General features: G+C 35.1%; 2 protein-coding genes and 1 pseudogene across 2 annotated transcripts; 2 read left to right on the plus strand and 1 right to left on the minus strand.

The window, feature by feature from the left end:
- LOC104792099 lies at positions 121 to 2,708 on the plus strand (annotated as a pseudogene).
- Positions 4,094 to 5,238, minus strand: LOC104792106 (actin-depolymerizing factor 5). The gene is made up of 3 exons (XM_010518159.2): positions 5,107 to 5,238; positions 4,772 to 5,031; positions 4,094 to 4,561 (listed from the first exon to the last, which is right to left on the minus strand). Exons 1-3 carry the CDS (start codon positions 5,125 to 5,127, stop codon positions 4,411 to 4,413), a joined length of 432 nt encoding a protein of 143 aa, XP_010516461.1. The 5' UTR covers positions 5,128 to 5,238; the 3' UTR covers positions 4,094 to 4,410.
- On the plus strand, positions 5,833 to 9,879 carry LOC104708577. Its single transcript, XM_019231538.1, has 3 exons — positions 5,833 to 9,292; positions 9,381 to 9,486; positions 9,574 to 9,879. Exons 1-3 carry the CDS (start codon positions 6,777 to 6,779, stop codon positions 9,877 to 9,879), a joined length of 2,928 nt encoding a protein of 975 aa, XP_019087083.1. The 5' UTR covers positions 5,833 to 6,776.

Below are 17,072 nucleotides of genomic sequence, written 5' to 3' on the forward strand. Positions count from 1 at the left end.
CTACATTACTTTCATAAAAGCATGACTTTCGTAACACACTTTTGCTTCACTTCACCGAATTAAAAAAAAAAAAAACAAAATCATTCAACTGACGTGAAAGATCAAAAATAATTAAACTAGTTACAAAGTTACAATTAGTCATAAAAGTAACAATTATTTTTCCATTAAAATTTTCAAACCACAACAACACTCCACTATCTCCACTAACACACAATGGACTCTTTCATCTTCCTTCTTCTCCTTCTCTTCTTCTTCTTCCTCTGTTCTCCGGTCACTTCTTTTCAAACAGAGAAGAAGACTTACATATTCCGAATAGACAGTGGATTAAAACCCTCTGTATTCTCAACGCACTACCATTGGTACACTTCAGAGTTCACAGAAGGTCCACGAATCCTCCATCTTTACGACACAGTCTTTCATGGCTTCTCCGCAAGTATTACCCCCGAGGACGCTCAAACCCTCCGTAACCACCCTGCGGTTCTCGCTGTTTTCGAGGATCGTCGTCGTGAACTTCACACCACTCGTTCTCCTCAGTTCTTAGGTCTACGTAACCAGAAAGGACTCTGGTCTAACTCTGATTACGGATCTGATGTAATCATCGGTGTTCTCGACACGGGAATATGGCCGGAGCGGAGAAGCTTCTCTGATCTTAACCTTGGACCGGTTCCGAAGCGGTGGAGAGGTGTTTGTCAGACAAGAGTTAGGTTTGACGCTAGAAACTGTAATAAGAAAATCATCGGCGCTAGGTTTTTTGCAAAGGGACAACAAGCCGCTGTGGGATCAATAAAACGGTTGAGTTTCTTTCTCCGCGTGATGCTGATGGACACGGAACACACACGGCCTCAACCGCGGCGGGTCGTCAAGCCTTTAGGGCTAATATGGCTGGCTACGCCTCTGGTGTTGCTAAAGGTGTAGCCCCTAAGGCACGTATAGCTGCTTACAAAGTGTGTTGGAAAGACTCTGGTTGTCTTGATTCTGATATCCTCGCTGCTTTTGATGCTGCTGTCTCTGACGGAGTCGATGTTATCTCTATCTCCATTGGAGGAGGAGATGGGATCCCATCTCCGTATTATCTCGACCCCATCGCTATAGGTTCGTACGGTGCGGCGTCTATGGGAGTCTTTGTCTCTTCCTCCGCTGGAAACGACGGGCCAAATGGGATGTCGGTGACTAACTTAGCGCCGTGGATAACTACTGTCGGTGCGGGGACAATAGATCGAGATTTCCCGGCTGATGTTATTCTTGGAGATGGACACCGTCTTCGAGGTGCTTCTCTTTACTCCGGTCTGCCACTCAAAGGTCAGATGTTTCCGGTGGTTTATCCTGGGAAGAATGGGATGTTAGCTGCATCTTTGTGTATGGAGAACTCTCTTGATCCAAAGCTTGTGAGAGGCAAAATTGTTATTTGCGACCGTGGAAGCAATCCTAGAGTAGCTAAGGGACTTGTGGTGAAGAAGGCAAGTGGTGTTGGGATGATACTCGCTAACACAGTCTCTAACGGTGAAAGCTTAGTTGGATACGCTCACCTTATCCCTGCCTCTAACGTAGGGTCAAGTGCTGGAGATAGAATCAAAGCATACGCTTCAACTCATCTTAACCCTATAGCTACTATAGATTTTAGAGGGACGGTGATTGGAGTTAAACCGGCTCCGGTTGTGGCTTCGTTTTCCGGTAGAGGACCAAACGGGCTAAACCCGGAGATTTTGAAACCTGACTTGATTGCTCCAGGGATTAACATCTTAGCGGCTTGGACAGATGCCGTAGGACCTACGGGGATAGTTTCTGATAGTCGGAAAACAGATTTTAACATTCTCTCTGGTACTTCTATGGCTTGTCCTCACGTTAGTGGAGCGGCGGCTTTGCTTAAGTCGGCTCATCCGGATTGGAGTCCGGCAGCTATAAGGTCAGCCATGATGACTACAGCTAGCTTTGTGGATAACTCGAACCGCTCGTTAATAGATGAGTCCACTGGAAAACGTTCGACACCTTATGACTTTGGTTCGGGTCATCTTAATCTTGGTCGGGCTATTGATCCAGGTCTTGTCTATGACATAACCAATGATGACTATATCGCGTTTCTTTGCTCTATTGGCTACGAGATGAAAACGATTCAGGTGATCACAAGAACGCCGGTGAGATGTACGAGGAGGAAACCGTCGCCGGGGAATCTTAATTACCCCTCGATCACGGCTTTGTTCCTAACCTCAAACAGAGGTTTGTTAAGCAAGACTCTGTTTCGGACAGTGACAAACGTTGGACAGTCTGAGGCAATTTATAGGGCGAGGATAGAGTCGCCTAGGGGAGTGACGGTGACTGTGAAGCCGTCAATGTTGGTGTTCACGTCGGCCGTTAAGAAACTAAGCTATGCTGTAACAGTGACTGTGGATACGAAGAATCTTGCGCTTGGTAAGTCAGGTGCGGCGTTTGGGTCCGTTACTTGGTTTGATGGTGGAAGACATGTGGTTCGGAGCGCCGTTGTTGTAACTCAGATGGTCCCATTGTGAGTCGGGTTGGCTCTGGCCGATTATGACTAACGAATGAATCTTGTTTGCCAAGTAACCGTAGAAGTTTTAAGGTTCTTTTTAGTTTTTGCCTTTTTTCTTCTTAGTGGTATTTATATTTGCCGTTTGTCTTTTTAACTTTCCTTATATGTGAAAGAAGAAACATATAAAAACTCCATATATCTCAACTGAAATGTGTTGCTTAGTACAATAGTACTATGTGTCTGAATTTGTACGGTAAGCTTCTTCTCGCAGCCTTAGTACAAACACAATAACAAGAAGTACTCTCTTTCTCTCCTTCTCTACTCTGTTTACTTTTTATAACAAACATGAATGAACCACTTTTATAGCACCTCCAACGCCAAGTTGCTGCATTTTTGAATCTGCTCAAACTTAAACTTCACATCATACACATAACCTTCTTTTGGGGTCACTCCTTCGGCCCATATACAACAACTTGAGAGTTTTAGACCCAATCCTCATTTTTGAAAACATGCAAAAGAAGTGGGAACTCTAAATCTTGCATGATTGTCTCGTTGGAACGTTCATAAAATTGGTGAGTTTGAAAGAATTTAGCTACGATTTAGACATACTTGTAAGCACATGAAAAACTTAAAGCGGTGAATGGATTGCCAATAATGCGAGAAAATTGAAATTTGAAGTGAGCCAAAGAATAAGTTTGTCTTTGGCGAAGTTTGAAGAGTTATATAAGGACGCATGAAAAGTAAAAAAGAATTATCCTATTTGAAAAGTGTGGCTCTTCGAAGTTTTGCTTGGGTATATAGTATGTGAAGAGAAGAGCCAAAATGAAGAAAAATTAGTTCGTTCGTTTATATTTTTGAATTCAATAAAAAAAATAATGGTCGCTCTCTTTCTTTCTCCGAGATGGTGTGATAAGATATGCTGATTTGGTATGTCGGTGTCTATTAGAGAAGCAAAAATGTAATTGACATGTGTAGGGATTTTATAGGAGAATATGGACTACGACTACATAGATCCAAATCAAAAGTTATTTTTGCTAATTATATTTTGGAAAATAGTTTCACGATCTAATACTTGTAATAGTAATACACAAAAACTATGTCGACATAGATTAGAAAACTAAAAAAAACCATCCGAGTAATAGTTTAGTTGGTGAAAAAATAGCTCAATCAGAATGTCAACAATGGTTTTACTGTTTTACATAGAAACCATATTAACTGGTCTAAATTAACGGCCGATTAATATATGTATAATTATTTTTTATTTTCTCTGTAGTACCCAAAGGATAAAAAAAATATACTGGAAAATATTTTTAGCATTATGTAGAAAAGCCTCACAAATGCTTAAACACGACGCAGAGGCAAACCTGACCATACTAGACTACAAAATAGAAAAGTTGACTTTAAAAAGACTATCGTCGACATCGTTAAAGGTGGACAAACAAATCTCTTCTTCATACGTAATTTGTTCGGAGTTATCTTCTTACCAACTGTACGGTTGTCAATCTCAGCTTTCAACATCCCAATAATTCCTAATTTTGAATCCTAATCTATGATATTTTTATACACAATAATATCTCAAACATGCCCATAATTTGGTCGAATTCGGACTTGAACTAACCATTCATTACAAATTAGATAAATGATATTTTGAGCCAAAGATACATTTCTCATAGACGTATATATGTCGTTACTTAAAGACAAATTCGTAGCTTATGTTTGCTTAACCGACAAAAAAAAAGATAACTATAAACAAGTAAACAACACAATCAAAAACACAAACAAACGTCCATAATTAAAGGGTAGTGCTGGTAAGACTGAAAGGAAAAAGTAAGCACTAACCCGCAATAATTAAACATTAATCGATACCTAATTAACGTTAATTATTGACAAAGTGAGTCAAATCCATACTCTCTTAGTTAATATTTTTACTTAGCACGGTCTTGGATGATATCGAAACCCATCTCCGTCGGATCAGTGGCTTGAAGCTCATAGTGAATCCCTTCCAATACTCTCCTCAGCCCTGCCTTTGACGTCGCGTACAATATCTTCGCCCTTATCCTCGACGCCTCCGGCGACCTATTACAATTACCATTTTACCCTTTTAGCCCATACAAATAATCATGGACGTTATCGTAAATTTTCATACAAAGAGCATTGGAAAATCCATATAATTGCTAGTTTTTTACCCTTTAGAGCAATATTTAGCGTTGAGTGTTAAGAAATATCTTTTTTACCCTTGGTTAAGTGCATGATTGAGAGGGGTAGAAAGGTAAAAATAAGACTAACCATGCGATGAAGAAGATCTTGCTCTTGCGGCAGTTATCGACGGTGACAAAGTCGAAATCGAAGACGGCGTAGCGACAGTCGTCAACAGGTAAAGAAGCGGTGAGATCGTGGTAGTTTTCGCCGGCGCCGCCGACTTTATCGACGGTGACTTTACGTGACTTCTCATCGATCTTGAAAACTATGTATCTGTGTATTTTTTTCCATTTCATCTCCATGAATGAGCTCGTACACTCATCCGTCACGCGTATCCCTGTCGTCGCCTGCATGAACCATCATCATCATCAGAATCAAGAATCTTTAAAACGAAGAAAGAAAGAAAGTTTTCTGAGTTTTACCATCTTGAAAGCCATCGCCATTGTTGCTACTTGCTAAAGGTTGTAAAGTTTGATTCTTCTTCTTCTGTCTCTTTCTTTTATTTTTTTTAGGCGTGGAGAGCCTTTTTTGGTTCTGTTCAAATGGTAAAAGACTTTGAGGTCTTCTTTATATAAAAACTAAAAAGTAATGCATATACCAAAACTACTCTTATTACAAGATTACCCTTGTCAACTTTTTTCGTTAGTGGGGAATATATTTGATTTGTCGTCGGCATGTACACGTACGTCATTGTGTGTTGTGCACTAACTAAGTGATTCAGTACTTTACATATTGTTTTGTTGTCTAAACATGTTCGTTTGTTATCAATATATTTTTGGCTGTTTTACAAATCTAACAGTAGATTCAAACTCAGATCAGATCTGGTATATATCACTTACACTACAACAAATATGTACATTGATAGCAGACGGATATAGCTCATTTTCCGTCACTGCTATGAAAGATGAGATTTTTTTTCGCTTACTTTTTAATAGCATCTTATTAACGCTATGATAGGAAAATTATGTAGCGGGAAACAAAAGTGACTTTTGTCCGCCAATACTTAGTGAAATTATTCACTTAATCGCCAAATAAAAAAAAAACCCAAAAACTCGACACACTCTCTCTCTCTCTCTCGTTACAACCTAAGCTCAACCTAAGAAGATTTCTTCTTCTAAATTCTCTGTGTGTGCTCAAATTCTTCTAAATTTCTTATCAATTCTTCAGTTTTATCGCCGTTTGTGAAAAGCCCCAATTTCGCCGTTTGTGAAAAGCCCCAATTTCGCCCTAAATCTCCATATCCATCGCAATTGATAGCTCGAATCCATTTTTGAGGCATGTCTTTCTTCTTCCTCCTAATTTCGTTATTTGTTTCGATTATTTGTGATTTCAAACAGCTTTTGATTTCGATAAGGGTCAGATTTAGTTATCTGTTTTGTTAGGGTTCGATTTATCTAGATTTATTTCGTTATCTGTTTTTTAGGGTTCGATTATTTACAGATTTTGAGAATGTGGAGTTTCGAATCCATCTGTTTTGTTAGGGTTCGATTATTTACAGATTTGACTCAAAAATAGCTTTTGGATTTGAGTATTTGCGCCTTCATAAACTGAACGATTTTTTTTTTTTCCCAAGTGTTGGTGATTGAAATGTTGGGGAACTGAAGCTTCTCATTTCTCTGTACTCACACAACAGGTTAGTATCACTCAACCAATAGTTAAACATTATTATTACACACGAATATTGGTGATTGCTATGTTTTGTCCTTTGAGTCTGATTCGTATAAATAGTGATTAGATTAGTGAGATTTTACACAGTTAGATATTGGTTTAAGAGCATCTGTATGTGTCTGAAGTAGTGCAGTATTGTCTGAATTGTTGCTTAATGTGAGCTTTGTATAATATGTATCTCTATTTTATCTATAAAGGTTAAAATTTATATTATAACATATAATGTTGGACAAGGCATGGGTGCATCTATGCAGGTAAGGAATTATATTTCATAATTAGGTTTTATTTTGGGTTTGGATACTTTAAGATGTTCTTTTAGTTATGATTTTTTTCTTTAATTATCCATTGAAGAGCTGATCCTGGTTATAAAAGTGGAGCTTGGAAATTTGTAAGGGATGTGTCTGCGGCTTTAGGTGACATAGAAATGATAATATGTCCTTGTAAAGACTGTCGTAATGTAGTACGACAGTTAAACAGTGTTGTGGTTGAGCATCTTGTAATAAGAGGGATGGATGAGGCATACAAGGTGCATAGTGATTGGTATCATCATGGAGATGTGAAGTCAGTAGATGAATTTCAAAGTAAACCAACTCAGTGGAATGAGGAAGTTTTTGAGTTATATAAAGCTGCTGAATTTTTTGATCAAGAGTTGGCTTTTAGAGGTGACTTAGCTGACCAACCTGTGGGCGACTTAAGTGAGATTGCAGAGGGTGAGGACCAACAAGAGGATGAGTTCCTTGCAAAGATCCGGGATGCTGAAACCCCACTATACCCTAGCTGTTCAAACCACAGCAAGTTATCGGCTATTGTGACTTTGTTTAGGATTAAGACACATAATGGCTGGTCGGATAAGAGCTTCAATGAACTGCTTCAGACATTGCCAAGCATGTTGCCAGATGGTAATGTCTTTCACACATCATTGTATGATGTCAAGAAATTTTTAAAGAGCTTTCATATGGGATATGAAAAGATCGACGCATGTGTTAATGATTGCTGCCTCTTCAGAAAGAAGTTAAAGAAGCTTGATAAATGTCCCAAATGTAATGCTTCACGGTGGAAGACTAATAAGCGGACTAATGAGGTAAAGAAAGGTGTCCCACAGAAAGTATTAAGATATTTTCCAATTATACCAAGGCTGAAGAGAATGTTCAGATCAGAGGACATGGCTAAGGACTTACGGTGGCATTACACTAACAAGAGCACTGATGGAAAACTTCGACATCCAGTAGATTCTGTTACATGGGCTCAGATGAATGAGAAGTATCCTTCATTTGCAGCTGAAGAAAGGAACATACGGCTTGGGCTGTCCACAGATGGATTTAATCCATTCAACATGAAGAATAGTAATTATAGTAGCTGGCCTGTGCTATTGGTAAACTACAATTTGCCTCCTCACCTTTGTATGAAGAAGGAGAATATAATGTTGACATTATTGATTCCTGGTCCACAACAACCAGGTAATAATATTGATGTCTACCTAGAACCTCTTATTGAGGATTTGAATCATCTGTGGAAGAATGGAGAGCTAACGTATGATGCTTTTAGTAAAAGTACATTTACTCTAAAGGCAATGCTTCTCTGGACCATTAGTGATTTTCCTGCGTATGGAAATCTTGCTGGTTGTAAAGTAAAAGGTAAAATGGGATGTCCTATGTGTGGGAAAAATACTGATAGTATGTGGTTGAAGTTTAGCAGGAAACATGTCTACATGTGTCATAGAAAAGGTTTGGCTCCAACACACAGATATAGGGAAAAGAAGACTTGGTTTGATGGAAAAGTTGAGCATAGGAGAAAGTCAAGAATTTTAACTGGTCATGAAGTTCATCAGAATCTGAAAAACTTCCAAAATGATTTCGGAAATGTGAAAAAGGCTGGGATGAAGAGAAAGAGAACTGTCTATAAAGAACCAGTGTTTGACAGTGATGATGATGAAAGTGAATCCGATGAAGATGAGGAAGTAGAAGTAGATGAAGATGAGTTATCAAGGTGGAAGAAAAGATCCATTTTATTTACTCTGCCTTATTGGGAGGATCTACCAGTACGGCATAATTTGGATGTAATGCACATAGAAAAGAATGTGACTCACAGCATTGTATCCACATTGTTGCATTGTGGAAAATCTAAGGATGGTCTTAATGCTCGTAAGGATCTTCAACATCTTGGTCTAAGAAAAGAGTTGCATCCTACCACAAAAGGAAAGAGAACATATCTTCCAGCAGCACCTTGGTCTTTGTCCAAGAATGAGAAGAAGATTTTTTGCAAACGACTATTTCATTTTAAAGGTCCAGATGGATACTGTTCTAATATTTCAAGAGGAGTTTCAGTAGAAGAGTGTAAGGTAGGAGGTCTGAAATCACATGATTATCATGTCTTGATGCAACAGCTTCTCCCGGTTGCACTTAGAGGATTGTTACCAAAAGGTCCTAGAACAGCAATACTACGGCTATGCGCATTCTTCAATCATTTGTGTCAGAGAGTTATTGATATTGAGGTTATTACAGTATTGGAAGCTGAAATTGTAGAAACGCTTTGTATGTTTGAAAGGTTTTTCCCTCCAACCTTCTTTGATATCATGGTACACTTGACTGTTCATCTAGGAAGAGAAGCTAGACTAGGAGGACCTGTGCATTTTAGGTGGATGTACCCATTTGAGAGGTATATGAAAGTTCTAAAAGATTTTGTAAGAAATCCTGCAAGACCAGAGGGTTGTATAGCAGAGTCATATCTTGCAGAAGAAAGCATGCTGTTTTGTAATGAGTTTCTGAAAAAGACAACCAATGTAGAAGAAAAACCTGAGAGGAATGTAGAGTATGTGAACAGCTCTATATTAGAAGGTCGTCCAATATCAGCAGGAACGTCATTCACTCTTACTGAAATGGAGAAGAATATAGCCCATCTTGCTGTCATTCAAAATACAGCTGCCTTTGATCATTATGTGGAGTAAGTTACTTGTGTATTTCATTCCTTATAAATTATAAGGTCAAAATTATGCTGCTGATAGTTTCTTTTCGTATTTATGATTTGGTAGTATGCATTTGCAATATCTACAAGACTCAAATCCAAGGTGTAGACGTGATGCAACATATTTATGGTCTATGCATTCTAAGAATTTTGCTGCTTGGTTAAAAGGACAGGTGAGTAAAGTTATGAATTTGATGAGTCTGTTTATAAATCTATAGTAGACTCATTCATAATTTTGATTAGTCTGTTTAATTTTGTAGATATCTATTACTTCTGATGGACATGAAGACATAGTTAAATGGCTAGCATATGGTCCACGGTGTACTGCAAGGTCCTATACTGGTTATATAGTTAATGGACAACGTTTTCACACATACTCACTTGAAAGGCAGAGTCAGAACAGTGGTGTTTATTATGAGGCAACGGCTATGTGTAGATCTAGTGCTAAGGATACTTCACAAGTAGTTGATTTGGTGTCATATTATGGGAGAATTACTGACATCATATTGTTGGACTACCATGTGTTCTATGTGCCGATATTTAGATGTAACNTTAAAATATTATAATCTAATTGAAGTATTGAACTAACTGCGTTTTTGATCAAGCGTTTTTCATTTTCCATTAACAGAAAAGTATTCATAAAAGCGTGATTATATATTACTTAATTATTAATTTCGTAAATGAGAAACTCGTTTGAAAGAAGAAGCTTGCAATCCTTATTTCCTAAGTTAAGATTATTTCAAGATTTTGCTTATGTAATGTGTTGTTTGTGAAATGTCGTTTCTCTTTTGTTTTACTAATACAACCCCTTAAATTCAAGATAGCGAAGATTCTGACATTTGATATATGGTTTTTCTTTCATCCGGTGAAACTTCGAAGAAATAGATGGAACATCAGATTAGATTGTTCAAGAGCATGCAGCTGGAAACTTTGATAATTTCATTTTGTTTTTTAACTATTAATTATAGTTCAAGGACATTACATAGGTGCACTGAATAGTATATATCCGTATTGACTTGACCAGTAAAAGATCCTAAATTTTTACTAGGCAATTTAATTAACTCTTGAACCGTGAAATATATAGTAGAAAGAATAATATAGCAATATATATGATCACACTATAACAAAATATATATATATATATATATATATGTAGATATATATATATATGATCACACTGTTGACTAACAATTTAAATGTTATATCATAATTAACATGTCGTGATTCAAGTTTTTTCGGTAATTTCTTAAACAACAAAGAAATCCTCTCTGTGTCACCATTTAGATAGAAACAAAAACAAATAAAGCATAAAATAAACTAGCGCAATTTTGAAGATGTTTCTAAAATCTTACAATAAATTTACTTTACCAAGTAAATTAATTTAATGTATTTAGTCGATTACCTTATAATCATTAGTACTCCTTTTGTTCCAAAAAATTACAAGATGTTTTAGATCAAAAGACACATATAAGAAATGAGTTAATTACTAGATAGGGACTCTTTTCAGTGGCATATATAGTTTTTGCCATGTCACCTTAAAAATTTTAGATTTACTATTTTTTAAGATTTATAAACACAATGTAACACATTATGTTTGGGTTCTCTTGGTTCCATTCTTTCTTAGAGTTTAGTATTTGATATGAAGTATGTAATTTAGCAAAAAAAAAAATATAAAAACACACATTTTGAAAAATAAAAAATGGCAAATCTATAAAATTTAAGTGAAAATGGCACATTCATAATATTTGAGTGAAGAAATAGTAAAATCCATAAGAATCCCTATAAGAAATTGTTTTTATAAACTAAGCATCATTTAATAGTTAAAAATAAAATTCAACTAAACATGAAAGAGACTGCACAATTTAAAGAGTCAATAACACCAAACAAAATTAAAATTTGTATAGAAATTTGTAAAACATCTTATAAAATAAAACAAAAAGAACTTCTTAAAACATTTTATATTGTGGGACAAAGCTAGTAGTATTAGAGAGTATCGATGAGAATGTTTCTGAAAATCTTTGGGAGATATTTAAAGTAAAATTCGTAATTGTAAGATTTTAGAGGAAATTAAAAAAAAAAATCATAGTCGACAATTTCCTACCGACGAGAATGTTTGGAAAAGCCTTTGAAGAATCCACTAATTAAACACATTATGGGGTAAATACAAAGAAAATCAGAGTATAGGATAGGGACAAGAGAAATAATAGGTCAATGGTTGCTTGGTTATATGCAATTAAAATACACAAAAGAAAATAAAGAAGTGTGACGCTAGGAATGGAGAGGGTGGTCCCGATAAATAAGAGAAGTGGATCTCCAAGTAACTCAACATCCACAATTTCCATTGATCTCTACAATTTTGTGTTACTCAAAACTCAAGTGACCCTTTACGTGAAAGCTAAGAAATCGAGGTATAGATGCTTACTGTTCCATTTTTGTTTTCGTTTGTTTTTTCAACTCAACTATTGGTATATCAGTTGACAATTCAAACGTATAATTCACCGATGAGATGGGGCATTCAAAACAATAATAGTCTAATAGTAATAGGTAGGAAAATATTAATATATTCATGTGGAGTACAAAGCAAAAATGTTATTCATACGCTATATATAATAATGAATATAATTTCTTTATTTGAAGAAAATATAGCATGAATTTTGGACAATTCTCAAAAATACGAATAAAATGTATTTTATTAGGAAAAATACAATTTATAGTTTTACTTTTCAAAAATACTATTAAAATGTATATTTTTTAAATAGCATAAAATTAAATTAAAATTTTAATATTAAAAACTAATCCCTAAATCCTAACCACTAAACCTACCCCTAAAAACTAAACCCTAAATTTAAAATTGTCAACTCAAACCTAGAAAAATGAATTCTACACTTTTAAAAATCATTTTTTTTTTGGTGTCTGTGGTATTTTTGAAAAAATATATTAAAATGTGATATTTTGAAGAAAAAAAACTTTAAGCATGGTATTTTGAGGATTTTCTCTAAAATCTTCATGTTATTATTAATAAAAAGAGAGAAAGAGAGAGAGAGTATAAACTTCATGTTACTCTTAACATTATGTGTTCTAACTCGAACTTGCATGTAATTTTCTCCGTGACTATATATATCACTTTTTCTTTCTGATGAATTGTGTAATTGATTGATAAACTAGAGAAATTATGAACATTAAAGTTTCTATCTTCACCTATTGAAGACTATAGGCCACTGCTTCTGGTCGACGAAGTGCTGTTGCAAGCCATTGTTGCAACAACACCTTCCTATTTTGCATTTTAAAGGGAAAAGTAGTTATAGTAGTGTCTTCTTGATTATGTTTATTTTGGTTCAATACAACTTTTTGCTAGCTAGTCGTGCAACAATCCCTTAAATGTTTTATGCTAATATGAATTATAAAGCAATCTCAAGATCAACTGATACATATACCCAAATTACTGATGATCAGTGATAAAGCTTCTGGTTTTAAGAATTCAGTATATATATTCTAGACTTGATCTTGATTTACAATAGACTTAATGATTTTTCAATTATGATAAACATAAATTGTAATTTAAACAGCAATGCAAAAACGTAACTAAAATTTTGTAAATTCAGATTGAATAAAAGCTAGGCCTAAGGAATAATCTCAAGAAATTATGCAATATCAAATCAATCAATAAATAAAGATTCAATCAATTAAAACGGTTCTTGAACTCTAAACACAATGGTAAAATAAATCATTTCTCACTGCAAATATTATCTAAGTTTAAAATTAGAATATCCAAATTTTTTTGTAAAATTCAAGTAAAAACCAGCTTTGAAAACTAGTTTAGTTTTTTCACAAAATTGCAAAATCAAATCTCTAAAAAGCAATTTTGTTAATCAAATGTTTTTGTCAGGAAAATCAATTATATTCTCATATCAATATATTTTCCTAGGTTATTAATTATAGTTAATCTATCAAGAATTAATATAAAGAACAACCTAAGATAAAAATATGGATCCCAAAAAATTAACAGATCTAATAAACCATAAAAATCCTAATGAGAATCCCTAAACCTAACAAGAGAATTACTAAGACATCATTGCAAAGATACAAATCAAAATCTGAATAAATTGCATCAAGAAATAGAATAGAGAAATAAGGGAGTTCGAAATCTCTCTCAACAATATTGAGTTCTGACTTGTCTCTCCAAAAGCTCTCTGGATCTCTCTCTCTCAAAAGTTGGCTGAAAATAAAGCTTCAGGGTTTCAAAGACCCTATCTCTAAAACATGTCAGAGACTTAATATTGCAATTAGGGAAAACTTTAGCGCAGCTTTGCAAAACTTCAAAACTTGAGAAACTCGGGCTCGTCTTGCATTGCATAGTGCATCGATCGACACAAACATCTGCATCGATCAATGCAGTCTTCTAAACTCGTAACCAAGCTTCACAACTTTAGCTTTAATGCTCGAATGTGCTCCAGATCCTCTTATTTTGCTTCATTATGCTCTCATTCGTGCCAATAGGTGCCTAGTCATACAAAGACTCAAAAACAACCTAAAAAACTGTAAAAACCATGATATATCAGTACATTAGTGAGAGATCTAAGGAAAATGAGATTAACTAAGAAAAAGAGTTGTATAGAGTTATGTGTTGATGTAATTTCAATGTATAACTCAGTAATGACTAATGATTTTGGATTTTGGGTACCGTTTCGGGTGAAATGGCTGACCAAATGGCTAGTTAAACACATTAAAAGACCCTTATCTCTTAAAAAAATATTTTGACATTGGGTAATGAAGTATTTTACGAAGGATATATATTTAACACATCCATTAACTAAAACTCGCAAACTCAATAATTTTTTGGTGTAATCATAATTTCATCACAAGGATAAAATGGACACCGATAAAAAGACCGTGAGTAACTCTAGTTTGTTATTTGGAGGGTTAGTGTTGTGCATGTTTGTGGTGCCTTGTCGTCAAGTGTAATTAGTAACATGTGTTACCATGTGTTTAGTTTGAGTCATGAATCTAACTCATACTTAACTCAAAAGTATTATCAATGATCATGATTATTTTTCTATTTCATATTATAGGACATTTTAGACATTTTTTAAAAATAAAATGTAAAATGTTTAAAAAAAAAACATTTTACATAAAGGTTTAGGTCTAAAACTTAGTTTAAACTTTTAACTGGCCTACTTAAGTCAAAACTACAACAGTTTAAGACAAGACCAAAAAACTTAGTCTCGTGTCAATCCTCATCTGGAGCCTAACCATAACACCATATTATCTGCATAACGTCCATTGCCCTGGTCATAGATGGAGAGTAATCTATTTCGTACTTGCTTGTCGAGGTTTTGATCAAAAGGATGGCCAACGTTGGAGGTTCTTAGCATGTGAACAGTGGCCTGAAAAGCATACCGCAACAAGAATAGCCAGAAGAGCTAGATTAGTTGTCCAGTCAGTTGAGAAACTGCTTGTATGAAGTTTTGATGTGATATTTTAGACATTTTAGACACTTTGATTCATTTCATAATATAAGATGTCTTTAAAAAAAGTAATCAACTTTAATTTATACAATTTTATAACTATTATGTTTTTTTGGGCAAAAGCTTGTTTTAATTCATTCACTTAAATGTAGTACAAGGCTTGAGAAAAAACCATTCTCAATGTTTGATACAACAAGGTTAAAGCGATAAAAGGAGAAAAAAACAAAATTTCGACGGTAGATCCATGATAATTCGGACACAACGGTTGTAATACACAATGCCACATGCGAGATGATGGTAAATTGGAGACACAACCACAAGAAACCCGGGAAGCGGAAGATTGGTCATTTTCGGAATACATGATGACGTTGAAAAATAATCTATCGCCTCAAGTCTCGCTGGCACAAGACACGCTAGGCAACAAAGTGGTAAGGCAATTAAGCAATTCAAGAGATTTCTTTGTATACAAACCGAAAACCAAACAGTAAGCGTGTTTATAACTATTTCATTCATTAGGGAGACCTCCATCTAGAATAGTGTGTTGTCGTGCGCTGTCGATGACTTCACCGGACGAGGCACAACTAACGGTCCATGAATTGTAGCTCTTTCCGTCAACGAAGTCCGATGAGTATAATATTTTGGCATACCTTTAAAATCTGATAGATGTTGGTCTGAATATCTAGGCCTTGGTTTGGGGTCTCTTGGTGGAAATTTAAAGAACGTTTGTAGATTTGTCAAAACATTCAAAGAGGGTTCGTGAAGTTGGAAGCCAAATCAGAACTCTCACGGCTCTTGGTTGTGGCTGCTGGATCGTGACGATCTTGAGTTGCTTTAGGGAGTATTCGGTGAAGATATTTAACGACATAATTGAGTTGAACTAAAAAATCCAGAATAGACAATTATGGATCCAAGGAAGAGAATCCAGAAGCGAGAACAAAACCATCTTCAGAAGTATACACTTGTCAAAGAGGACCAAATACAAAAATATCAATGAAACACGAAACCATTGAGGATTATTCCACCCTACGAATGTCCTATTGGATTTACATTGGTTTGCCAAGCCATTCGAGGCGATGAAGAATCATGACGTCCAGGGTCGTGCCTAGACTCCCGGAAGCCTAAGGCAAAAAATAAAAATTTATACATTTTCGACATATTAAACATATGAGGTATTCATTAAGACCGAGCAAGAGAGGAAAGAAGCTGTTGAACAGTCGCTCAAAGGCTATGAGGTATTCACTATGTTTTGTTTTGTTTTTTTTGTTTCTCAAACACTTGTAGATTATGAGAACTTTGGTCTGATGCATCTATCTGCAACACAAGCTGCAAGCACTGAGCTTCCTTTGACCCATCCAATTCGTCTTGGCCTTGTTCTAAACTTCTATGTTTTCTAGTATGAGATCATGAACTCTCTTGAAAGGTCTCAATCTAAAACATCAATTAGATACATATACAATCAAGCGTCAACTTTGTTGTAATGTGGTTTCTAGAAAACTGTTGCAAAGCTTGCCATTTGGCTAAGCATGCCTTCGATGAGGCGATTGCGGAGTTAGTTACTCTAAGCGAGTTAGACACACAACACAAATGATGTCTCAGAATGTTAAGCTTAACACTAGAAGAAAACAGACAAATAGCAACTGCACTATTAGTTACTATTTAGTCGCTAAATGGTGTGTTACGACTAAATAGCGACAAAAACCAGTAGTCATAAATCGAGAGTCGCTAAAATAGATAGTCGTAAAATTAGTCGCCAAATAGCGACTACATTACGACTATTTTGCATAGTCGTAAATTTAGTCGTAATATAGTCACTAAATTTAACGACTACATTACGACTAGTTTACGACAACGCAAAATAGTCATAATGTAGTCACCAAATTTAGTGACTAATTGATGACTAATTACCGACTATAGTTGTATTTAAGTATTTATACATTATTGTATTTATACAGTATTTATACAAATTATATATATTTTATTAATTGTTTTAAATATATTTAAATTATGAATAATGTTTTAAAACATTATTTTTAAGCACTATATTTATGATTAATAAACCATGATTACAAAAAAATTGTATTACAAAATAAAATTAAAAATCATAACTAAAAATAAGAATACTTCATCCTCCTCAAAAAACATAATTAGAAAAATAGATGAAAAACTACATAATAAATGGTTTGTCGCACATTCTCAATTGCTTTGTATTCCATCATTGAAGCCTAGGTAGTTCCCACTAATGTTCCAAGAGCAACTCATTTCTTCAAGTACCTTCAGAACAAACAAACAAAAAA

Source organism: Camelina sativa, chromosome 1, assembly GCF_000633955.1.
Source record: "Camelina sativa cultivar DH55 chromosome 1, Cs, whole genome shotgun sequence".
NCBI lineage: Eukaryota > Viridiplantae > Streptophyta > Magnoliopsida > Brassicales > Brassicaceae > Camelina > Camelina sativa.

Bases quoted from the DNA above. Each gene is read 5' to 3' on its own strand.
- LOC104792106 (XM_010518159.2), bottom strand. From the start codon at position 5,127: ATGGCGATGGCTTTCAAGATG. The intron at 5,032-5,106 runs GTAAAACTCAGA...TGGTTCATGCAG, and splicing joins TGGCGATGGCTTTCAAGATG to GCGACGACAGGGATACGCGT. The intron at 4,562-4,771 runs GTTAGTCTTATT...TAATTGTAATAG, and splicing joins AAGATCTTCTTCATCGCATG to GTCGCCGGAGGCGTCGAGGA.